The sequence below is a fragment of the Durio zibethinus genome, chromosome 10 (assembly GCF_047325235.1).
Source record: "Durio zibethinus cultivar Kanyao isolate XHJ-2024 chromosome 10, ASM4732523v1, whole genome shotgun sequence".
NCBI lineage: Eukaryota > Viridiplantae > Streptophyta > Magnoliopsida > Malvales > Malvaceae > Durio > Durio zibethinus.
This window is the reverse complement of record NC_143171.1, coordinates 3,003,732-3,029,551: the sequence shown is the minus strand read 5'-3', so window position 1 is coordinate 3,029,551 and position 25,820 is coordinate 3,003,732. Positions and strand designations below refer to the sequence as shown.

Here is a 25,820-nt window from a genome sequence, read left to right as displayed (position 1 = left end):
GTCGAGTTCAAATTTTTTTATTATAAAATTGAATCAAATTCAAAACGAACAAAAATCTATCATGACCCGACCCATTACCAACCCTATTTATAAGTAAAGATTATTTTTTTCCTATTAAGGGTCTTCTCTCACGTGATAAAATTGTGAGAGCAGGTTAAGTCTCCAAAATAGACAATATCTTAAATGGATGCAGTCTAACCATTTTTATACCACTAGTGTTGACTCGTTACATTAAGAATGCCGTATGTTAATTATAACATTAATTAAGGAGGCTAATGTTAAGGGAGAAAAGATTTTACATCTAATAATCAAGCATTGGACTGTGAATCCACCATTTTTTTATCGAGATATTTTTTGAAAAACAAAACCGTAACAACAAACGTTTAAATTCATGAAATTGCAATGTGTTGTGTCTTAAATGTATAGACACAAAACACAATTAAGCTAAATCCAAACATGATTTATTCTGTGTCTTGAACAACAGGTCTAAAATTACTGAGTCTAAGAGGAATCATGGAAAAGTGATCAGGATATTGAGAAGATGGAGAAAGAGCTAGCTCAAAGGTTGCATGACATAGGAATCAAAGGTACTTAAGAAATTAATCTCATTACATTCAAGAAATGAAGGCTGTGACCGAAAAACTTTCAGATACCATCTCCAGTCAGTTGTTTCCATCATAGGCTTGTTGTTGATGGGTTGCTTTGATTTTATGTTTTGCCTGGTTAGATACAGTAACTTAAAACACCATCTACTATACTTTTTTAGCTAGTTCTGGATATTTTAATCCAATTACAACTAAGTATATATGAATTCTTTGATTTTTTTTTTTTTTTAATATTTAAGTTGGGGATGGGAAGTTGTGGAAATGTGTTTGTTTTACCCAGTTACTCCAAGGAGTTCTTCTCTTATATATGGTGAAATGATAGAAAATGGGTCAGTTAGCCCAAAGTGTCATCCCCTTTTGGATGTGCATCTTCCTCCCTTTTCCTCTTTCGTGATGCCATTGTTTTACATTCAAACTAAAACAAAAAAATTGAATTTAAAAGAAATGCAAGACAAGAATAGAGTTGAAAAGATTCTTATATATCATCCAGAAATATATATATTTATAAAGCTTCTTCTAGATGACTTCCCACTCATAGCCTGGTAGTATATTTTCACTCAGTAAGGTCCAGTGATGTGGAATGTAAGATATATATTACTATAGTAGTGTGTTTTAGGAGGAAGAAAAAACAAACAAAATACTGCGTACATAATACATTTGGGCTTTTCTTTTGCTTATGTCTGTTGGAATATTGCATCAGTATACTGATTGATATCCAGACAGCATGTAAGTTGAGACAGTTTCCAACATCCTGAAATCAATGTCAGTGTCCCATTTTTGAGATCCCCATCGGCAATCACAGATTCATGCCACAAAAAAGGTCCACCCAGAAATGAAAAAATCCCCCACCCCCCAATGAGGTTTCAAAAGCACAACACCACCCACACAAACTGTCAAACTTTGAAGCGCAGCTTCCCCACCCCACGCCCCCTCTTCCCCTCCCTTCATCATTAGCTTTTCTTCTTTTTGCCAATAGTTTTTTATCTCACTTCCCTTTCAGGCCTTCTATCTATTGGAAGATTCTCAAAAGCCTCTGCACGTCCTTTGGTGGTAATTGGTTTTTATTTTTCTTCTCCTCTCTGCTTTTTGAACATGGAATGGGGCCTTTGCCCCTATAAAGTTTTCACCTTTAGCCTCTTTTGTCCAAAACCCATACTCAAGTGATGGTGATCAAATTCATACCACACGTGGTTTTTTATTTTTTTATTGAGAAAAAATTTAGAAGTGAGGAAGTTATCTATTTTTAAAATTAGAACAAGCTGCTAATTCAATTAAAATTTATAAATCTGTTGGATTTTAACCTTCAAAATTTTTAAACTTACATATCACCTATCAACGAGGGATTGTAAAGAAATTCGAACCTGAGTGCTAGTGCACTCAGCATTCATCCTTTACCAGTTTTGTCTACCGTCATCGAACACTATACATGGCTTTACTTGCTAGAAAATTTAACCTCAATTTTAATTGGTTTCCACCTACTTTTTTTTTAGTATTAATTTCCAAATTAACCAAGTAGTTGCATCATTGGAAAAGAATCTGTCTAAAATTATTAGGTTATGGACTTTTAACAAATCAACTTTGCAGGTGTGAATTCCACAACTTTGTAATATTCTTCCTAAATTATCTAAGCATATTAAAATAAACTTTTAATTTTGGTATAAAACACAAAGTCAACAAAGAATTTATCTTTTTCAACATTTGGTCAGAGTTTATTTGAACTACCATCAGCCTAGTACTTAATAGTTAGTGAAATCTGAACCTTGGATTCCATTTTTATTATTAACCTTTTTTGCCAATTGGTTCATTTCTTTTATTATTCTTTTCAATGCAAGAAAAAAAAAAGATGCTTGTTTCTTAAGTCATGACTTCCTTTTAATGTACTTTGAATGGAATAATAATTGTTTGTGTCTTTACCGTATCTTCGACTCATTTATCCGGAAACTTGGTCCATGTTGTTGTGGACTTTTGTCGTCTTTATCACATTTAAATAAGGATGCAAAGTCAACAAATTCATAAACGGAAAATCGGAAGAGTGAATTATAAGATTATCAAATTTTTTGAAATCATGGCTTTTGCCTGCCGTGCTTAAATGCAAGTTGAAAGTTTTTTTTTATATATTTTTTTATAGAATTGATTATGATCGGGAATAAAATTATTCGATTATTACATTTTCGTAGGAAGGTGATGGGTCGATTAAGAGAAAATTTTATATTTGATCCGTGAATTTTCTTTTTGTTCATTTATCCGAAACAAAGGAAACTGTCTTCATATGTTGCATTTCTAAAGATGTCCAAGGAAAATGATACAAATTTAGTGAAGTAGGGAAGACTTCTACCTAATAAAGCAAGTGAAAAGGACTTCCATTGAAGATTGCCAAAGTAAATACAACCATGCACGAGACTCACACTAAAAGAAGGTGAAACTTTTTCTTTTAATGCATGTCATTTTTTTGTTTGTTATCATACGTTTTATTGCAATGCAAGAAAACCCATTAATTTAAGAAAATTACACTTCCAACTACTCCCATATACAAAATATTCTCAACGAGGCTACTCTTTTATTTCTTTAATAGTTAATGGAAAGAAACTCACGTTCATGCAAAACCCAAATTCATTCAAATTTAAAGTATTTATCCAAAGAGGGAAAAAATGTGTTGAGCAAAAAAAAAATTCGTCAACAGTTGTGTGATTTACTAATAAAATGTTGAATTTTTAATTTTAATAGATATGTCGATGGATAAAGTATGAGGAGAATAAAATATTTTTTATCTCCATATTTTTATATTATACATATTTATGTACCTTTATTTAATTGATATTTCAAATATATTCTCATACACATTTTTGTGCACATTTAATGGGTATGGGTATAGTTTAAAAAAATAAAAATAATAAATTTTATTTTTTATATTTTTTATTTTATCTTATATATTTAGGTACTTTTTATAAATATATATTAATATATATTTTTAATAAAAATATATTAATTTTAATTAATTTAAAATAATAATTTATATTATTTAATATAAATATATTTATTAAATATATAAATATATATAGGGTATAGGTACAGAACGAATGTTATATTACCTTTCTCTATTCTCATACCTAATAAAAATTTAGACTATGTTTCGCAAAAAATGATTTTTACATTTTCAAGTGTTTGTTTAGCAGAAAATTAATTGTTTAACAAAAAATGACTTACTAGTTAATAAAAAATAATGTCATTTTTTAAAATTATCTTATGAATTTAAAAAGATAAGATATTTTTTCTAAAAAAAGCTATTTATTAGTAAAACTATTTATTAATACTTTTGAGCATAGTTTTACTTATAAATAATATTATATTAATATATTATATTATATTATATTAATATTATTAATTTATTGAATAAATAATGTAATAATAAATTATTAATAAATAATATAAAGAATAATAAATAGTTTTATTTTAAGTATTTTTTATATTAACATAATAATTTTATAATATTATTAAAAGATAATTATTTTTTAATATTAATAATTTTAATAATAAATAATTTCAATAAATTTTGATAATAAAAAATTGTTAATATTTTAATTGTTATATTAATATTATTAAAAAACAGATTTTTCAAAATAGAACCAAATAACCAAAAATATTTTTCATCAACTTGTCCAAATAACAGAAAATTTCTTTTAATTCAAAAAATGTAAAAATTTTATAAAAATCATTTTTGAAAATAATTTTTTACGAAACAAACAAAGCCTTAAAATCATACACATCCATATCTCTATACCTATAATGTAATACCCATCATTATTCTCATTCAAACAAAAAATCAAGTTTTTCATTTAATACGAGTAAGATTGACGTTTCCTAAATTCTAATGATTAAAATTTATTTTGATAATTTTACAAACAAAAATGAAAATCTTGCTATTATAATACAGTCATGAACTTCAGAATAATTATGGAAATTTAATATCTATAAATGTTGGATTTAAAAAAAATACATTATTTGATGCTCAAATCATCCAATTTTTTTGAAATTATGTTGGAGACTAAAGTTAAATAAATAATGGCAAGAAATTGGGCCCTTGCCTCATAAAAAAAACCATAAATCAAATCACCCAAAGTTGTTTTCAATATCTTAAGACCAGTAGCTTCCAAAAATTGCAAGAAATTCTGTCTTTGAATGTTCAAAATCATCACCAAACCTGTGAAAGGATTGCCTATCGATTGTGATAGAAAAAAAAAATAAAGTAAAATAATTTTTCTGCAAGAGTGACAACATATATGTATCATGGATGTTTGGATTTAGCATAAGGGACATGTCATGTCTGTCATCTTCTTGCATTTTAGTCTCTTTTTGCCTTTTATGAAGGTCAACCCTTGGAAAACAACTATGTTTCTTAAAGCCATCCAATAATAAAAGAGTGGTTATATCATACATATTTGGAAATGACTTGCTTCACATTGGATTCACTTAAATTTTCCATATACATTAATTGTCCAAGCTCTTATTTTCATGATTAATGGGTCTCTTTGCTCATGAAACTTTTAACCTAAAAGTTTAGTATGATTTTGAGATACAGTGCAAAAGATTATGTGAGTTAGCAAAGTTGTTCCCCACATCATTTTTTTATTTGTAGTTTCATTCCTTTAAAAAGATTGATACTCTTTTGTGTGTGTGTGTGTATATATATATATATTAAGATTGGGTGAAAGTTAAAAGATCAATTTTTTTTTTTGTACTTTATAAAAGCATATTACTTTAGTAGAATCAAGTTAAAATATGATCATAACATTATTATAAATAACATGAAAGTCGAAACATGATCATACATATATATATGTGTGTGTATCTTAATTAAGGTAATAAACAAAGAGTCTAAGGTTGTTGAGCGAAATATTATGATGGTAGCTAATTGGACATTGAAATTTTGATATTACTCTCCAGTCTCCACAACATAAAGAAATCAACCACATGTAGTTGTATATTGCTAAAGACAATAATTAAAATTTTAAAGATAAAATTTTAAATTTTCAATATCACAATGCTACCCTTGGTCCCCCACACTTCAAAATTAAATAAAAAAAGGAAGAATTAATTACTAGGAAAAAATGGCCAAAATTATTACAACCAAGAAAAATTTTAAGTAACAGCAAACAAGGAACAGCCTAGTTGTATTACTAAATAATTAAAATTTTTTAAATTCATTTTTAAATGGAATTTGCTAAATAGATTATGAAATTATTAAGATCAATAAAAAGGTATTAATAATTCACATGAGTAAGCAAATGATGCAAAGAATTTCGTACAACTATAAATTTTAGAAAAATATAAAAATATCTTGCATTTCGCAGTGAGGAGAAGTGGGGGGACTAGAATTCTTCAAGGTCATGAATGATGAATCCATGATTATGACCAATTTCAAAGAAAAATGTAGAAATTGTCTTTTAAGTGAAAATATTATTATTTTTTGAATCCGAGATTTAATTTGTTGATTTATATAATTATTTTTAGAAAATAATAATTATTAAATTTAAAATTTAAAATTTAATATTTGTAAATTTTTTTATATTTTTATTAAAAAATTCATTTTAATTCTAAAAAAAGAAAAAAGAAAAAAGAAAAAAAATCGTAGCCACTAGCAATAAACTTTTTGTACAAATTTTTTCTTAAGTTTTTTTTGTTTTCTTTGATTGATCAAGGGAATAAGTATAATTTGGAAAGCAACTTGTCTTTGTCTCTCTATTCCATGCAATAAGCTACACAAAATTGAGAAATCCATATGTTAAAATAGATATACTTTGGGACCACAATAAAAAAAAATTTTGTTTTTTGGGTTTTTTTTTTGTTAGTTTAGGGAAAATTTTAAAATCATAATATTTTCTATGGTTGGAGATTTGCTATTACTCACTATCCATCAAAACCAAAGAGTTGATTTTTCTAGGACCACCCTAAATTGACTAATTCTACTAATTTATCTAGATATGCAATATGTTCCTTAATGGTAGCATATATGACTTTTCATATAAGTTTAAAACCTTTATAAATATTAGTTACCAAATAAAATCTCATTCTTATTCTCATATCACTAATAAAGTAACTTGATATAAAGAAAATCATAATCTAAATATAAAAAAAAATTACAAGTATTAAAATTTAAAATTTGAATTTATTGGATGTCATTTTTTAAATGTTACTACATGAATCAATTCTATTTAGACTCGAGTTTAAAGTGATTAAGTTTGGATTATTTACTTTTATTTTGTGAAAATTAGTGATCTCTTTAAAAAAAAAAAATCCCAAAACATCTTCATTATTCATCTATATATTTTTGCTCCCCCACATAAGAAAAATGTTTATTTGATTTGAAAATTATGATTTAAAAATAAGATATTTTTAGAATTTAAGATTTTAATTTGAAACTTTTTGAGTTCGAATTTTGATATGAAAATATAAAATTTATAGAATATAATAAGGTTACTATATGCTTAGAATTTGATAAGAAAAAATGCTTATAGTTTAGTCACTATAATTTTCTTAGAAGTGAAAAAGAAAATAAATGATATTTTGTAGGACCAAGGAAAAATAATTGACGAATGGAAAATTGATTCAAAATTATAACATTAAGTTGAATTAGATTTGAATTTTTTTTCATTTGATTTGATTAGTATCGGATATTAGAATTTCAATGATTTTCCAATCAAGAAATAAAAAATTTAAAATATATGAATTGAATCTAATTATATTTTATTAATTTTTATATAAATTTTATAAAATTTTATTTGAATCAATTTAATTTTAAAATATATAAATTATTCAAATATTTTTTAAAATATAATATAATATATTAATCAAAATAATCAAATCAAATTGATCTATTATCAACATTTTTTTTTCAAAATCTCTGACTCAATTATTGCCGTACACAAATACCCGCCATAGCCATTGGCAAAGTAAACCAACCAAAGCCAATTCTAGTGTTAGCAGTTAGAGATGAATAAATAATTGGTTCGATCGATTTAGTTTGAAAAAATTAATAATTAATTTAATTAATTTTTATTTAATAAATAATTAAATCGATCGAATATTATTAAATAATTGATCATAATTAAACTGATTAAAATCGGTTTGGTTCGGTCGGTTCGATTAAATAATCAATTTTTTTATAAAATTTTTTATTATTAATAATTATTTAATCATAAATTCAATTTAATAAAATTCAAACTTTAGTATCATTCAAATTAAATTACTAAAGAATTTAACAATTTCAATAATATTTTACAAAAAAAAAATTATCTCAATTTTTTTATTTTTAATTATTAGAAAGTCGGTTAATTCGGTTAGTGTGATTATCAATTTTAAAAATAAAAAATCGACCGAATTAACCAATTGAACTAATTTAAAAAATCGATTATAACTAAAATCGAATAAACCGAATCGATTCAACCGAATTCGCTTGGTTTCGATCGATTTAATCGATTCAAACCGACTTTTGCTTACCCCTATTAGCAGCTCAACCTGAGTCCTATGAATTTCGACCCGATATGATTTTATAAGATTTTTTTTTTTTGAAAATTAGATTTTGGATTGGATTCGAATTTTAGACAAATTCGACTCGATCTGATCCGATATTATATTAAAAATTATTTTTTAAAATTTTTTATGTATATATAATTATATAATTATATTTTATATTTAAAAAATAAATATTTTATTAATTTCAGATCAAATCAAATACAATTTATATAATATCAGATTATGTTAAATTTGGATATAAAAAATAATAAAAAATTTTCGAATTAGATCAAAATTTTAAAATTATAAAATTTGATGAATTTTGAGACAAACAAAAATTTACTCCGATCAAACCCGATAGCAACCCAAACCAATTCTCTTGAATAAAAAAGAATTAATTTACTACAATTATAATTGAATAACAATTAAAGCCACCTATCACTCTCACTAAGAATTCAAGAAACCAACTGTCACTTAAATTAAATCATTTGTACAATATTTCTCTGTAACTTTTGATTCTTCGTCAATTTAATATTTATCAGGATTATTATTTGGGCAACTTTTCTCTTCACGTGTTTAGAAATTTTTAATTCATGTGAAATTATCATCAACTTAGGCTGGAACTTGGACTTGATTTATTTTGTCATTCAGCTTTTGACTTATTATCTTATATTGCCGACAATTAAAAACAAATTAATTTATTTTTATGTAAACATGCAGACAAATAAAATTGAAATATCTTTTTTTTTCCTTAAAATTGGATTTTATTTTCAAAGACAAAATGATAACTTATTAACTTAAAATTAATTGATTTGAGTTAATGCAAAATTTTGTATAAATTATAATGTATACACCTAAACTTCACAATATAAAAATTTTGTTTAGAAATGACAATGGATTTCGTTATTTTTGAGATATTTATATTTGAATCTATTTAATATTTATAGTATCCGAATTTGTTTAAATATTTATTTAAATTGAACATTATTATCCAAATTTGAATTTGTTTAAATAAATATTATCCATTAAAAAATTTGAATTTGTTAAAAAAATTATTTATTTAAATTTTTGTTAAAATATAAAATAAACAAAAATTTAATTTAAAAATCAAGTTTATTATTAATTAATACTAAGTAAAATTTTTTTTAAATCCAAAATCTTCTACAAACATCAAATTTTATATATTTTATATATGTAAATTATAATTGATTCGAATATCCATTATTATTTATTAAAATTTAAATAAATTTAAATATTAGATATCTTAAAAATATTATTCATATTTATTCTAAATTTTTTATAAATAATAAATCTTTTATCTGAATCTATTAATTATTTATTTGTCATTATCTAAATTTAACATAAAGGAATTAAATAATAATAGGTATCTATTTATTTATTATCTATTACCATTCCTAAACCTGTTCAATGCAAGGCGTGGTCCTGATGACCTAAAAACACCCAACTTTAAATTAGGTTTAAATCATGAAAAAGAGATAAAATTTATGAAATTGAAGAAATCAATTAAGAAAAAAAAAAAAAAACTATGCTCGGCGTTAAAATTGTTGACATTTTACAAAAAGAAAAATTCTTCTCCAAATAATGACAGAATAGAAGCGAAGCCGTTGGTTTCCCTTACTTTTTTCCCCCATCAGATCCTGAATTACCATCAGACGGTCCGATTTTTTTGGATATTTTACTCCTACTGTCCTACAAAACACTGCATAAAGCATAACCCCTAATAAAAAATTGTCTTTTTACTTTTTTCCTTCGCCGTCGCCACAGAAAGAAATGACACACACAACGCCAAATCAGTGATTTCAATCACCTCAACGCCGTCGATGTAAGTCACTGATTTATAAACCTGAAAGCCCAAAAAATTTTAAAAAATATATTTAAAAAGAAAAAGAAAAAGAAAAAATGAAAATAGAAAATGGAATATTACGCTGACACCATAAAACCACAGCTCAGCAAAAAGAAGTCCTCTCTCTCTCTCTTTCTTCAAACTTCTCTGAAACATTACCGATGTCCACCGCAACCGTCGCCAAATCCACTTAAGCTGTCGCTGAGTCTGTCAACTTCCTTTTGTGTTGAAATTATTATTGGTTTTTTGTTCCGTACATGGCGGAGGTGGACGACGTCGTTTCGAAGACGTTCCGAGCTCTTGTCGAGAGCGCGGACCGTAAATTCGCACGTGTCCGGGACTTCCCGTCATACGGACGAGCACAAGGCCAACACTTTTTCCAGAAAGTCTTCAAAGCCTACATGCGGTTATGGAAATACCAGCAAGAGCATCGAACCGAGCTTGTCAAAGCAGGTCTGAACCGGTGGGAGATTGGCGAGATCGCCGGTCGGATTGGCCAGCTGTATTTCGGCCAGTACATGAGGACGAGCGAGGCTAGGTTTCTGGTGGAAGCGTATGTTTTCTATGAAGCGATTCTGAAGAGGAGGTATTTTGAAGGGTGTAAAGTGAAAGATCTTGGTGTCCGGTTTAAGGAGTTGAGATTTTTCGCACGGTTTTTACTCGTTTCGTTGATTTTGAACCGGACCGAGATGGTGAAAGTTGTCGTCGAAAAGCTCAGAGCTCTTGTTGATGATTGCAAGGCTAATTTTCGGGTAAAAAGAGAATTTACTTTCTTTGTTGTGGAATTTCAAGATGAATTTTTATTTATTTGGATTTGCTTGTTTTCTTATGCTTTCTTTGGCTCCTAAAGGAAATTAAAAAAAATGTTGTTAATTATGTCAAATTAAAAGAGAAAATTTAGGTATTATTGATTATTATTGATTACCATTATAATTACCATATTTTCAAATGATAGAACTCAATCTTTTTTTTTTTTTTTTAAATAAATACCAAAATAACATTTAGGTGACTTCGCTGAAGAAATATAAGTCGAATTTTCATGAAAAATATCTAAGTTAATGGATTTGCTAGCTTTGTTTTCTTTAATCCTCATTTTCCTCTTCTTTTTTACCTCATTTTTGCTGTATCCTGTTTAGTGCTTTGCAATAAAATGGAAAGGAAAAAGAATTAGGCTTTGAAATGAAAATCAGTTATCGCATATTCGGAACATCGTTAATCTGTTTGATAGAAATAATTGAGCAAAGAATTTAGGATAGATCATGTTCCCGTGGTTTTTTATGTCTATTTCTTGGTCTATTCTTATAAACCTTATTCATTTTTGTGTAAGAATGGAATGGTTTTGCATTTCTTAGGTGGAGTTAGATTTTTATTTTGCACTTTCACCATTTAAAGAAAAATAGGTAACTCTTTCTTATAGAGTAGGTAATCAAAGTATTTGAAGTGCAAAATTGTTGGAATATATTGGTTTGAATTGATGAATGTGAATGCATCGTTTCCTCCCTTTCCATTCAGTAATTATGGCTGTTGAGTGCTCTGCTTTGCATTAGAGGATGGTGAAATATTATGTAGTGATATTTTAGATTTTAGATGGATATTTTACACTTTTGGGTTTGTTGCCTTGTAGAAAATGTTGGCAGCTACTGATCAAGGCATATTTTTTTTCAGGAAACAAACTTTAAAGAGTGGAAGCTAGTAGTACAAGAAATTCTCCGCTTTATGAACGTTGATACAACTTTTACAATTACAAGTGCCAGGCCAGTTAGGTACCGTGCTATTTTTGACTGTCATCCAAATTCGGTTCCATATGTGGCTCGATTCCATGCAAAGAAGGTTCTAAAGTTTCGAGATGCAATCCTGATGAGTTATCACTGGAATGAGGTGAAAGCTATTTTTGTTTGTCTGATCATTGATTTTTGAGATCGTCCAAAGTTAGCCGTAACCTGCCAATTGAGATTTTAGTAATCTGTCATTCTGTTGTCATTTTTAGGTTAAATTTGCAGAACTTACTCTGGATGCATATAGAATGCTGCAATGTTTGGAGTGGGAGCCTAGTGGATCATTTTACCAAAAGCATCCAGCTGAACCGAAGGAGAATGGTGTTGCAGTTGATTATTCTGGAGCTTCTGGACTAATAGATATGAATTTGTCTGCCGACATGATGGATCCAACTTTACCTCCAAATCCTAGGAAGGCTATCCTGTATCGACCGTCTGTAACACATTTGATAGCAGTGAGTCATAAAGTCCTGTTTATTTGAACTTGCTACTGTAAAAGTTTTCTGTTACTAGGAGACAAGTATGCTAGTGCATTTTTTAGATTGTTTCAGGTGGCTTATCTAATTGCGTTTTTAGGCTATCAATGACATAATCTTCTTAGTTCTTATGGCTATAATATTTCTTTTTTTAAACAGGAATGGAACAAAAAGAAAAGAAAAAAAGCATGCATGCTCCTCAGGAATTTGATACCTAACATTAATTTACTTTTATGCACCTTAGTCGTCAAGGCATATGTTATTTTATTTTTAATTTGTTGTCTGTGTGAGTTAAGCTTTATTTTAATCACATTATTATGTTGGATATAGATATTGTTAGATTGTAGAGTATTAGGCATAATATCTACGTAAACCAATAACTAATTATCCGTAATTCAATGAAAACTGTACCCAAATTAGATGGATCTGGCCATTAATAATTGGTTGCTAGCCTGCTAAAATAGTATATCTACTCTTTTTACCTTATATGTATTTTTTACATAGTCTTTTGTATGGATATAATCATCATGGATGAGTTTGGGCAGGTTATGGCAACAATTTCCGAGGAGCTCCCTCCAGAGAGCGTTATGCTGGTTTATCTATCAGCCTCAGGTAATTTTGCTTCCACATCATTGCTATCTGATTTTTGTTTCCAAGTAATTTGAATGTTTTTGTTCTTCCCAAGTTGTTGACACTGTGATGCATATGCAGGGAAGTCTGGTCATAGTAATGCTTCTCCGGTAGAAACTTCAGGAGGATCTAGGCGAACAACAAAAAACAAGCTTGCTTCTCACAATTCCCTAGAACAGAATTTCCCTGCACCTGAATCCCACATTAATGGCAAGAAAGGGTCTAGTGACTATTATGATGATTATCTGTGGTTAGGTCCTAAAGGAAATAGTGGTAGGTAGCTATAACCATATTTAATACTATATGCTATCTTTAGCTTTTATTCTAAGGTTTTTGTGGATTGAAACTCCTGAATTTTATTTAGCATGTTGCAATTAATCACAAGTATGATTTTCTGGGATTTGCAGGTTCAAGTAACCTTTATCCTGGTGATATAATTCCTTTCACCCGAAGACCTCTTTTCTTGATCATTGATAGTGACAGCAGCCATGCATTCAAGGCAGGTTTGTCATAACTTTTGTATGCCTGTCGGTATCCTATATTTTTCTGTATATAAATGTAGTTTGTGGCAGATTTTTTCCCATATGCAAAAAGTGACATGTTATAGTACTCTTTGGTGGGGTATTTGGAAGAATTTTGTTGTATTCTTTATATTAGAAAGTTTACAACTTCAAATCACTTAGGCTTGGTTTGGTTGGTTCTTTTGCTTTTTGCTTTTTTCAATAGAAAATGAAGACAAAAAATAAAAATAAACTTAAAAAGGGACATAGCAAAAAGCAAAAAGTAAAAGCACCAACCAAACGGAGCCTTATGTTATTCTTTTTTTTTCCTATACCTGCTATGTGATTACCTATGGCATTCATGATATGAAGTTGGATTAAAAGGATGAAAAAAGCAATTTCAAGATTTGAGAGGACATAAAACCTTCAGACTGGTATGTGCTAATAATGAAGTAGATTGCTTTTATTGCGACTTGCAAATCAAGTTAAATTCGTTGCAATTCCTTTTGTAGATGAAATGATAGCTGGTCAACTTAACAGAAGGAATGAGTTTTAACCTGATTATGATAAAAAAAAGGCAAAAAGCAATTTGAAGGTTTGAGAGGATATTTAAAACCTCTAGACTGGTCTGTGATCATGAGGTAGATTGTTTCTGCTGCAATGTGCAAATAAAGTCCTTTCTATTGCAATGCCTTGTGGAGATGAAAATAATTGATAGTTACTAAACAGAAGAGATGAATTTTGCCCTTTGTATGAAATGTCAATGGCTAGGCTTCATTTTGTTCTGCTGCTTGATTTCAGGGTTTCATGTATCTTTCCCAAGTAGGAGGTTAACCTACATCTAAAATGCTCTTTCACTATCAAACTGAGATTAAAAAAATAAAAAGTAATTAATTAATCAATTAAAATTTATGACACCCTCCTTTGAGAATTGAACCGCTTGGAACATGTTTGTTTAGAGACGGGTGTTAGCTGTTAGGTTCCTTTACTGTTTTTGGAAGAGGTGGGGGGTCTGCTAAGTTGAAAATAACTTTATTAAACTTGTAGTTAACTGTGCATTTGTACTAGTTGTGATGGGAGACTTTGCGGAATCTCACCTTGCTTTCATCTGAATTCTTATTTATCTACGTGGTTGCTTATAGCATAAATTACTACAAATTTCAGGTCTTACATGGTGCAGAAAGGGGAGAGAAAGCCGGCCTACTGCTTTCGCCATTAAGGCCAATGTTCAAGGACCCATCTATTGCTGATATTACTCAGAATGGAAGTCAGTTTACCTTTTTCTTGACTGCTCCTCTACAAGCATTCTGCCAAATGGTTGGCTTCTCCTTGACTGATAGTGATACGGTAAGTTGATTTCAACATATTATGAGTTTTTTAATAGTACATTCTCTCCATGCCAGTTGGTCTTACTTTCAGCTGCTTCTACTTTTCTATTTTTAGGAAGTTCTAAATAGTGCTGAAAACTTACTATCTACTGCTTTCTCCAAGTGGGAAGTGATTCTCTGCAAATCACCTAGCCTGGATCTGGTTTGGGCGCAGGTTTTATCTGATCCTTTTTTAAGGCGGCTTATTGTTAGGTATTTTATCTTTCATCTTTATCTCAGTAGCTTTTGTGTGTGTAAATGTACTTAAAATAAATTTTGCTTGGTTTAATGGAGGCATGCTGGGACAAAAAATCTACTTACTGATATCATAGAACGGTGAAAGGTTTTCACCGTTTCTCTTATAAGACCCCATTGCACTTGTTGACCCTGGTTTGGGTTGTCGTTGCTCATTATTGTCAAGTGGATGTGGTGGGGAGATGCTGCTAAGCATAGGTGATTTGTATAATATATTGGTGTTCATCATCTTTAGGTCTGGTCTTTACAATTTCAGATGCTTAGAAGAACAAATGAAATGACAGTATCTTGTGATTTTTCTCCAGATTCATATTCTGTCGAGCTGTGCTCTCTGCCTTCTGTCCTCGAGAAGGAAGCGATCAATATCTGCCTGTTTGCCTACCACAACTTCCTAATTCTCTCTCTCCCAATTCTGATGCTGTGCAGTCTTCGGTCATCCAGCTTGCAGATCATCTGAAAGTTACCGACTGCTTTCACTTCGACAACACGTAAATAGGACCATAAGTTGATGAAGTCTGTAATATAACATTGTGGTTTTCTGATAGGAAGTTTCATTCAATCTAAGATTTTATGATACAGAGGCTCCTGAAATTTCACCACCAGTTGGCCTGTCTGGGTACTCAAAAAGGTATACATCATTGCTAAGTGGGGCTTGAGCCAGGCATTGTCGAGGGTATTTGATCGAGCATCCTTGCTTCAGCTTCTTTAATTGCATGTGCACGCCTCCCTGGTTTAACCATCCGTGTGCCGATACTGGTTTGTGTTTGAACATAGCTGGGTAGAGTCTTGAGGAGCCCATTGATGCTTAAGGTAATTGCTGTCATGCATGCTAGAGCCTTTTTCGTTAGTTCTCTTTTTTATTTTTTTGGTCCCTTCTTTTTTTTTTGGACAACTTTGTAAAAGAAAAATGAGATAGGCTAGTGGGATTAATTGTTTTTTTCTTCCTCCCTTTGAAAAGTTTGATTTACGTGTATTCTTTACAATTAATGAAATCAAATCTAAACATACTAATATTATTAGTTTTATCTTTTTAAATGAAACAATCCTAATTCCGTTGTAAGACTCATTAGGACTTTGTGATTATGAAAATGTTTTTTTTTTTTTTTTTTCATTTCAAATTAAATGTTTGCTTTTTAACTAATACTAAAATTATTTAAAAACGATTATCTTGTAATTTTTATCTTCCGATGTTTTTAATCCAAAAAAAGAGTTTTCTTTAAGTTAGTGATTATTCAAATAAAAAAAATTAACATTTGAATGAAAGGGCAATATTCAGAAACTATTTTTGAATTTAGGAAAGTAAATATTATTTTAAAATTATTCAAGACAGAAACGATAAGAAAAACATGAATCGAGTTTAACATTTTAAAATGTTTGTTTATTAAAATTCATTTAGACTTATTTAATATAAATGTATTATAAAAATATTGAAAATTTTTTATTTTAATAGTTTAATAACTTTAAATATAATTTTAAATTAAAATTAAATAAGTAATTGTTTAATAATAAAATATTATCACGAATAAGGCCGGTCAGGATTTGAAAATTTTTTCCCAAGGACAGCCAGGTCCAGTCCGAAGGTAGGGACTACGAAGGGAATGAGCCAGAAGTGGGCCGTGCATTAGGGCTAAACTCCACTGCTGGCCTTTGTTATATTTACTATTCCTCATCTCAGAAACGACAACTCTATCCCTTTTCAGAACTTGAAAATTCCTAAAATTACCCAAATAAATATGCTTTTTAAGCCATTTTGCTTTTCCGCCCAAACCGAAAAATCGTTCCACCCTCTTAGTTTACCACTGTCTTGATTTGTTTGATTTTGGGTTTTCAGTAACTGGACAAATGGTTGCCGCCAGAGCAAAATTACTTGCAGTTTAGAAGAGCTCCGATCCCGATCCCACTGAAGAGTCTAAATCAGTTTTTCGAATCCCAATCGCCTAAGCTAAAGCCAAAAAAAAAAAAGCCCAAAACTCGAAAGCTATGGTGGTTGCTAGTTCTAATCCTCACAACAAGGAGATGCAAATCCGTAGAAGAATAAACAACATGTAACTCTCTCTCTCGCTTTCTCTATTGCTGTTTAGCATTACTAAAGCAAAAAATTAATTGCAGTTCTTTTTTTTTATATAATTTTTTTGAAATAGATTCAATAAAAGAGAAGAGGATTTTCCATCCCTGAGGGAATACAATGATTATTTGGAAGAGGTGGAAGACATGAGTAAGTTCTGCTAATTCATTATCCCAAACTATTTGGGTTTTTGTTAAACAATCTAATATGGGGTTTTGGACAGTTTTTAAATTGATTGAAGGAATAGATGTTCAAGCTATTGAAGAACAAATTAGTAAGTATCAGCAAGAAAATGCTGAGCAGATTATGATCAATCAAGCTCGGAAGGTACCTTTCAGGAACCCTCCCCTTTTTTTTATCTCTCTCTTTGGTTTCTTCGAGGGTGATTGAGGTTTATAACAAAATCATTAACTTTTCTTTTTACAAAAAAAGATTTCATGAAAGATTTACTTTAGAAATTACTAATATCAGCTTTTTTGAACTTTAGAAATTACTAATATCAGCTGTTTTGAACTACAGGCCGAAGATTTAGCTGCAGCTATGGCAGCAAGCAAGGGACTTCCGATTCAGGCTGATACTGATGCGGTGAGAGAATTCTATTAGTTGTTGAATTCATTTCCTACATAGAAAGCATGCATCATCCGTTGGCCTTGTGTTGTTAGAACAATGCCTTGAATTGCCAAGTATTTAAAGTTGCAGTCAATCTCTTAATCTAATTCATGTTGCTACCTGCTTAGAGCAAAATGATTAATAGCCGGTTTAAATGTATGTGGTGACAGAATTCTATTAGTTGTTGAATTCAGTTCCTAAATAGAAAGCATGCATCATCTGTTGGCTTGGTATTGTTAGAACATTGCCATGAATTGCTAAGTATTTGAAGTTGTAGTCAATCTCTTAATCTAATTCATGTAGCTACCTGCTTCGAGCAAAATGATTAATAGCTGGTTTAAATGTTTGACATTTAGATAGATGGTGCCGGTATATTTTACTGCTTTCTGGGTTTTTTCGCTTCCAAAGTTATTTATTTAATTTGTTTCCTATGACTGGAAAGATGGGAAAATATGTACTTTTGGAAGTTTATTTTGTTGAACCTTAGTATTCATGTTTTTGACATCAGGTTAACCATATGCTAGTTTTGTTTGGACATTTTCAGCTACCCTAATTTACAGGGCTTACGATAGAAAACTGATATTTCCTTCTTTATTTCTATTTTTTCTCGAAATAATGTCTATAGACCATTTTTGATTTATTGTACTTCAGGTTCTAATTAAGATTCGAGACAACTTTGACGTATTTAGGTGTGAAGTTGCTTAAATGGGTTATTAGTGCTATATTTTTGGAGTGGATGCTTCTTAGCATCCATGTTTCACAAATAACTTTTCTTCTGCGGCTCGCAGAAGCAAAAATAATGGGATATTTTGACAGATAGACTTTTAAATTTCTTATATTCTATTGGTTTTAAACTGATTGTTTGTTTACTGAAACAGGCCCTAAACCAGAGCTCTCAAGCAGGGTTTGGTGCTGGTGGCCAAGGTCAATATGCACCTACAGTTGCTGGAGGGCAGCCACGACCAACAGGCATGGCGCCACAACCAGTGCCACTTGCCAGTGGGCTGGACATGCATGGTTATGCTCTTGATGATGAGGAAATGATGAGGCTCCGAGCAGAAAGAGGTGGAAGAGCAGGAGGGTGGAGTATAGAGTTGAGCAAGAGGAGGGCCCTGGAAGAAGCCTTTTCAAGCATTTGGGTTTGATGTTCTTGATGAATACCAGTTTTGGCTCCATTTTACATGATTAAAAACTCCTGTCAAATATAGCTTGGGTTTCTGCTGAATCTTAAATTAAATTGTCAAAGGCTCATCACCCTTTATCAATCACAGGCCAATGCCATTGCCGGGGTGACTTGTAAGGGGGTTGAATGTAGCCAATTTCTATTGTTCTGATTCTTCTATTTCAGGCATACATGTAGTCTCTGGAACACTGTTGACCTCTTCATGGCAAACTGAACTCTATAACTTTGTCCAACAACAGGAAAATCTAAATTTGTTTGGGCCAAAAAAATTGTCGTGAAGCATGTCAAAAAAGGCTACTATTAACTTTGTCTTATTCCTTTATTTGGGACTCTCGAAATGGTGTGAATATGTTTTTTTTTTACCACCGTGTTTTTTTAATTAATTTAGGATTTTAATCTTTTTATTTTTGTGATGGAGTCAAGAAAATTGAAGAACAGAAATTATTTCTTTTAATAAATTAATTAACTAAAAAATGATTAAATATAAGTAAAAATTTATAACTTTTGTTACGATAGTTATTTTTTTCCGTAATGCTTTTTTTCAATTATTAATATTTATTCTATATTAAAAAATAAATAGCAAAAATAGCCCCTAAAAGAAATTTTACTCGACTCCATGCGCTAATGCCCGTTAACAATCCAAGCCCCATCCCAAGAGCTAAAAGCGTTTCCTGTCAACCAATAAGAATCGACTATCCAACCCAGACGATCCGTGTCCTCACCTATAATCTAATCCAAACCGTCCATTTCGGCTGAGAAAACACAACTTGTGGCAGTTTTCACCGTCAGATTCCGTACAAAAGAAACACAGGGACAATAAATCGTAACCGTCCGATTCACTTTAGTTAGCCGATCCCCACACCTTCTATAAATAACTCTTAACCGCTCTTCTTTTCAAACTTTTAATTTCGCATACGTTGAGAGTTCCAAGATCAGGAAATAAAAAAAAAGAAAACCGTTTTCAACTAATCTCAAGGTATGCTCCCTTCTCTTTAATTTAGAAAAAGAAAATTTTAGGGTTTCTTAGTTTATGGTTCATCTATTTGGTTTATGCTTTTTTTTAAAAAAATTTAGCATTAATTCAATTAGTGTATATATAGAAGGGATTTAGTGGTAAGATAGAGTTGGTTTGAATTTAGAAGTAGGGTGATTTTTCTGGGTGTCGTTGAAGTCGATTATTTGTTTTAATTCGGATTTTCATGATTTTAGGGTTTTTTAAGTTTGCTTTCGTGGATGATTAGGGAATTTTTGGGTGATTGACTCATGTAATTAACCGAGATCTGGCTTTTCCTGTGTTGCGTTTCTTTGATGAGAAAAATGTGGATAGAAAGGTTTAATAAAATTGAAAAATATTCCATTTATTTGCAGAGATGGCCCGTACCAAGCAAACTGCTCGTAAGTCAACTGGAGGAAAGGCTCCTAGGAAGCAACTCGCTACCAAGGTCACCTTTTTTTCCTTTAAAAGAAAAGTTAAATCAATTTTAGGTCTCGTGTTGTTATTAACTTTTGATCTGTATCTGTTGCATATCAGGCTGCCCGTAAGTCTGCCCCAACCACTGGTGGTGTGAAGAAGCCTCATCGTTACCGTCCTGGAACTGTTGCCCTTCGGTTAGTCTTCTTTTTTTTTTTTTTGGGCATATTTTTTCTTTACATTCTAATAAAGTTCTTGTTTTTTTTTTTTTGTGAGGTTATTTCATTATATGGGCTTACTGATTTTTATGCTGTCCGTACAGTGAAATTCGTAAGTACCAGAAGAGCACTGAGCTACTTATCAGGAAATTGCCCTTCCAGAGGCTTGTCCGTGAAATTGCCCAGGACTTCAAGGTACTGAAAGTGTTTCTTTTTTTTTTTTTTAATTTTTTTTGGTCTTGACAATAGATTTTCTTTGCTTGGTAGTTGACAATGTTTTCTGGGGATTTGTTCGCAGACTGATTTGCGTTTCCAGAGCCATGCTGTACTGGCTCTCCAGGAAGCTGCAGAGGCCTACCTTGTGGGTCTTTTCGAAGACACCAACTTGTGTGCCATCCACGCCAAGCGTGTTACAATCATGCCCAAGGACATCCAGCTGGCTCGTCGGATCAGGGGCGAGCGTGCTTAAGTGCCAAGTTCGATGATCTGACTTAGAATGCAGAAATTCTTGTTCGTTATTAGGGAATGTTGTTTTTTTTTTCCGTTGGGGGTGGATGGGTATGTACTTTTGTTAGGTAGGATGGTAGCGGTAGGTTTTATGTGATGTGATGTGATGATGATAAATCGGTAATGGTGGTGTCTAATATTTGTTAATGGACAGCTTCGTAAAGTCTGGGTATATTCTTGCTTAGCTGTGTTTTTTTTGGACAAAATATGCTCTGCCACTTGGCTTTGAACATCTATTAATTATTTGGCAAACTAATCGAGTTTAGTTATGTTAATTCTATAAGTGCTTCGATGCGGTCTTTAGTTATGTAAGGGCTATGAGCATCTATTTACTATTTGTTAATGGCTGCTGCTAAATGAATTCATCTGTGGGAAGTGTTTATGTATGGTGCAAAATTATTGGCTTAGTATTCAACGGGCTGGATCATCACAAACGTGTGCTTGTGGACGCTGGACTTGTATGAACCATACCAATAACAAAATATTTCATGTTGAGAAGAATTAGGAGTGGGTCAAGCTTGTTCTTTTCATTTCTTTTTTCCTCCCTGGAGTTAAATTGGGCAAATCAATTGGCAGTAGTGGATTTTCTCTACCTTACACTATTTTCAAGGCATTAAAACTACAGTAACGCTTTTATATTGTTTTTAACTTAATTGAGTTAATTTTGACTAAATGACATGATTGATGGATTTTCATATCCATTAATCATAAGCTTGTTGATGCTTTTATAGCATTAAAAAAATTGCAGTGGTTTAATAGCATAAAGAGGCGTATTGATGATGATATTAGCCAATTTTGGAATTTGGCAAAAGGAAAAGGGAAGAAAAAAACAGAGATTTTGTAAACGGAAAACAGAACCGTATTTCTAGCGAACCTTAACTGAAGGTGTTTTCAAGTTAGAAGAAAAGCAGACATGGTCCGGTACTTCAGACTTTTACCGTTACAATGATCAGGACATAACAAGAAATAGACAATTCCAGTGCCCCCCATTTTCTTCCACAAACTCAGAAGGTCCAAAAAAAAAAAAAAAAAGAGCGCATCACTCCTAAGCAAAGCAACAATTATTCCAATTTCTCTTCTCTTTATTCTCTATTTTGTCTCATGCTTTTTCTTCGCTTTTCCCTCCAAACCACCCCCTTCAACTCTCCCTCTCTTCTCCCCTTATTTCAAATTCCATTCCCCTTCTATTCTCTCCAACGTTATTTCACTCTCACCCGCCATCCCCTTCCACCTAAGCCCTTCTTCTCTGCCCGCGATGTCTATGTCTGCAACGTCAGGATTGGACGGTTGTCACGGGCCGGTAACATTAAAGTGGCCCGCCAACTGTTTGATAATATGCCAGCTCCCGACGTCGTCTCATGGAACTCTATCATTACCGCCTACTGGCAAAATGGGTGTCTCCAAGAATCAAAGACACTTTTTGGTTTAATGCCTGGAAGAAATATACTCTCCTGGAACTCTATGATCGCCGGTTGTGTTGAAAACGGAAGCGTAGATGAAGCTTTCGAGTACTTTAAAGCAATGCCCGAGAGAAATATCCAGTCGTATAATGCGATGATATCGGGGTTTGTGAGATGGCAGAGGGTAAATGAAGCTGGAATGCTTTTCCAAGAAATGCCTAGAAAGAATGTGATATCTTATACGGCGATGATTGATGGGTATTTGAAGATAGGGGAGGTTGAGAAGGCGAGAGCTTTGTTTGATGGGATGCCGCGTAGGAATGTTGTTTCTTGGACTGTGATGATTAGTGGCTATGTTGATAATGGCAAGTTCGATGAAGCTAGGGACTTGTACGAGCGGATGCCTAATAAGAATATTGTTGCTATGACGGCTATGATATCGGGGTATTTTAAGGAAGGGAGGGTCGAGGATGCAAGGGCCTTGTTTGATGGAATTCGTAATAAGGATCTTGTGTGTTGGAATGCAATGATAGCAGGTAATGTTAATTCCAATTCGTTTATCTACTATAGAGTGTCTATGTTGGTATGGTTGATGATTATATAGTGACCAAAAATGGAATACACTTGCACTAGTTGTTGTTGCTCTGAATCAGAATTATGTACCATAGTTGCATTATGTTCCTTTCATTTCTTTAGGGAAAATGCGTAGTGTGTAAAAGTTAATGCAGAATATAGATTAATATGGGTTTGCAAACATCTAAGACACATATGTCATAGTTGATTTGGAGATTTTGCTTTAGGTCTCAGAAGGCAAAAGATTTTTTCTTATCTTAGAAAGAATAATTTTTCCCAGAAAATAAAAAAGCCAAGAAGAATTACTTCTTTTCAAAAGTATAAAACCATAAGGTGATTATGATGTGCTTTCACATATTGCAGGTTATGCACAAAATGGGATTGGAGAGCAGGCACTGAAGTTGTGTTCAGAAATGGTTAGGCTGGGTATCCAACTAGATAATTTGACCCTTGTTTCTGTTTTGACTGCCTGTTCTGGTCTTGCATCTGTTAAGGAAGGCAGGCAAATGCACGTGCTTGTTATAAAAAATGGGTTTGAATTGGATCTTTCTTTGTGTAATTCCTTGATTACAATGTACAGTAAGTGTGGTAGCATCCTTGATGCTGAGCATGCTTTTAGACAAATGAATGGAGCAGGCCTTGTTTCATGGAATACAATCATTTCTGCTTTTGCCCAGCATGGTTTCTATGAAAAAGCTATTGATTTCTTCAACCAGATGGAAGTGGTTGGTTTTAAACCAGATGGGGTAACCTTTCTTAGTTTATTATCTGCTTGTGGTCATGCAGGAAAGGTAAATGAAAGCATGAAATTTTTTGACTTAATGGTAAAAAAATATGGGATTTACCCCAGACCTGAACATTATTCTTGCTTGGTTGATATACTTAGTCGAGCAGGTCAGCTGGAAAAAGCATCCAAGATAATTCGAGAGATGCCTTTTGAAGCTGATGCTGGGGTCTGGGGTGCTCTTCTAGCTGCCTGCAGTGTTTACATGAATGTAGAATTAGGGGAATTAGCAGCAAAGAAAATTGTGAAATGGAATCCAGAGCATTCTGGTGCTTATGTTGTTTTGTCTAATATATATGCTGCAGCTGGCATGTGGGATGAAGTCACAAGAGTGAGGCTACAGATGAAAGACCAAGGAGTAAAAAAGCAATGCGCATATAGCTGGATGGAGATTGGTAATAAGGTGCACCACTTCCTTGGAGGGGATATCTCTCATCCAGACACCAACAAGATTCATTCAGAGATTAAGAGTATTAGTTTACAAATGAAATCCCTGGTTAATATTGCAGAAATTGATTTGTTGTGGAGTGGTTTTGGTTGACATATATCTCAATATGAGTTATAATTCCTGATAGAAAACCTGAACTCATTTGGCTAAAACCAATGGGCATATCTTATGGCAAGAGAAAAATATTGCAGGTTCCAATGCATCACTAGTCATAGAATTTCAGGAGAAACAGGGAAGCGACAATATTTCATAAGTTGCAGAATGTCACCACACTTACTGAGGTAGAACCTTGTTATGACAAGTTGTTAAACATAGCCTGTTGTTTCTCTACTTATCTGCTATCAACACCTTGGGCTGCTCTGTTTGTGATTGTGACTGAAGTTGTTTATTTGTTAAATCAATGAATTATCAACTCTTTAGTGCTATAAATTTGTGCAGAGACACTAGAAGATTATTCTTTCACAACCAATGAATCATTAAATATTTCTGCCTATGCCACAAATTTGGTGATGTTGGAGACATTGATCCTAACACTTTCAGTCATACTGAGAAGGCATGTGGTGTAACTCCACCCCTATATGTTATATGATAGGAATGGAATTGATGGTGAGTATTTATGCTGGAAGATAATGCAATAGAGTACTGCCTGAGTCATTTGTGGCACCTGTGACCAATGTCTTAAAATTGATCTGACCAATGAAGGGACACCTTTTTTGTATTAGCTATATGTGGCCCTTAAACGCTTTGGCTCATACTCCGGACAATTAGTTGTGTACCATCTAGGTTAGGTAGGATGGACTATAATCTGCCTGGTGGTGCTGGTGCTTCCGTGGATTGTGACATAATTTGCAGCATCAGTAGAGAACTTTCTGGCAGGGATTACCTAGGGGCTCTTTCATAGCTGTGCTGAAGGATGAATACATGACAAGTGACTACTTCAGCAATTAGTTGAATAATCCGATGAGATAGGACTAAGTGACTGGTATACTCACATGCTATAGAGGAGGAAAACTAGGATCCACTGCAGTTCCATGAAGAAATCAGTAAGATTAATGATCTGCTTTTCGAATTGTATTTCCAGAAGTTGAACATGCTTTGCATTGTTGATTGGTCAAGTCAGTAAGCGGTTTACATACTAGTTTTTCTTTATTCCATTTTAGTCAACATATTATAAGCCAATTATTGGACAGATTAAGGTGAACATTTATGTGATAAAATGCAAATCATATGTCCAATTTTGATTTTTCCATTTGTCTTATGAGGATTACAAACTACTTTTTACTCTATTAATCAGTTGAGAATTATGTAAACTTTGCCAGGGATTACTTACAGATTGCTTTGCCCAATTTTCACTTACTTTCATTTCAACTTGATATTCCTACATACTTGAAGAGGGGAAAACATGAGCAAATGCAAATCTCATTTTTCTATTATAAATTTATAACACTATCGGTAATGGATAGTCACCCTTCAATCTCAGTGCATGAGACCACATTGTAGTCATCTGAATCAGCTGTATATTTCCAAAGACCCTGTAACAGATTGCTGCCGGTTTTTTGTCCTTGAGATACGTTAAACACTTAGACATAGTTCCACTTTAAGTTTCTTTTCATCTAGGGAGGCCAAAGGGAGAGACACAGA

The 25,820-nt window shown here is 31.9% G+C and overlaps 4 protein-coding genes across 4 annotated transcripts; all 4 read left to right on the top strand.

Moving 5' to 3' along the window:
• The first annotated feature begins 9,871 nt into the window (after nt 1–9,871).
• Nucleotides 9,872–16,041, top strand: LOC111292167 (uncharacterized). Its single transcript, XM_022884411.2, has 9 exons — nt 9,872–10,730; nt 11,644–11,856; nt 11,966–12,208; nt 12,775–12,841; nt 12,941–13,132; nt 13,267–13,358; nt 14,524–14,706; nt 14,803–14,939; nt 15,287–16,041. The coding sequence occupies exons 1-9, from the start codon at nt 10,236–10,238 to the stop codon at nt 15,471–15,473; spliced, it is 1,809 nt and encodes a 602-aa protein (XP_022740146.1). The 5' UTR covers nt 9,872–10,235; the 3' UTR covers nt 15,474–16,041.
• A 700-nt stretch (nt 16,042–16,741) lies between these two features.
• LOC111292020 (cyclin-dependent kinase-activating kinase assembly factor-related / CDK-activating kinase assembly factor-like protein) lies at nt 16,742–19,160 on the top strand. The gene is made up of 5 exons (XM_022884201.2): nt 16,742–17,026; nt 17,123–17,196; nt 17,270–17,373; nt 17,566–17,631; nt 18,534–19,160. The coding sequence occupies exons 1-5, from the start codon at nt 16,962–16,964 to the stop codon at nt 18,798–18,800; spliced, it is 576 nt and encodes a 191-aa protein (XP_022739936.1). The 5' UTR covers nt 16,742–16,961; the 3' UTR covers nt 18,801–19,160.
• A 574-nt stretch (nt 19,161–19,734) lies between these two features.
• On the top strand, nt 19,735–21,249 carry LOC111292010 (histone H3.3). The gene is made up of 5 exons (XM_022884188.2): nt 19,735–19,814; nt 20,207–20,280; nt 20,370–20,446; nt 20,572–20,662; nt 20,766–21,249. Exons 2-5 carry the CDS (start codon nt 20,209–20,211, stop codon nt 20,934–20,936), a joined length of 411 nt encoding a protein of 136 aa, XP_022739923.1. The 5' UTR covers nt 19,735–19,814; nt 20,207–20,208; the 3' UTR covers nt 20,937–21,249.
• Nucleotides 21,250–21,765: 516 nt separating this feature from the next.
• On the top strand, nt 21,766–25,489 carry LOC111292009 (pentatricopeptide repeat-containing protein At3g49170, chloroplastic-like). The gene is made up of 2 exons (XM_022884187.2): nt 21,766–22,910; nt 23,311–25,489. The coding sequence occupies exons 1-2, from the start codon at nt 22,076–22,078 to the stop codon at nt 24,270–24,272; spliced, it is 1,797 nt and encodes a 598-aa protein (XP_022739922.2). The 5' UTR covers nt 21,766–22,075; the 3' UTR covers nt 24,273–25,489.
• The last annotated feature ends 331 nt before the right edge of the window (nt 25,490–25,820 follow it).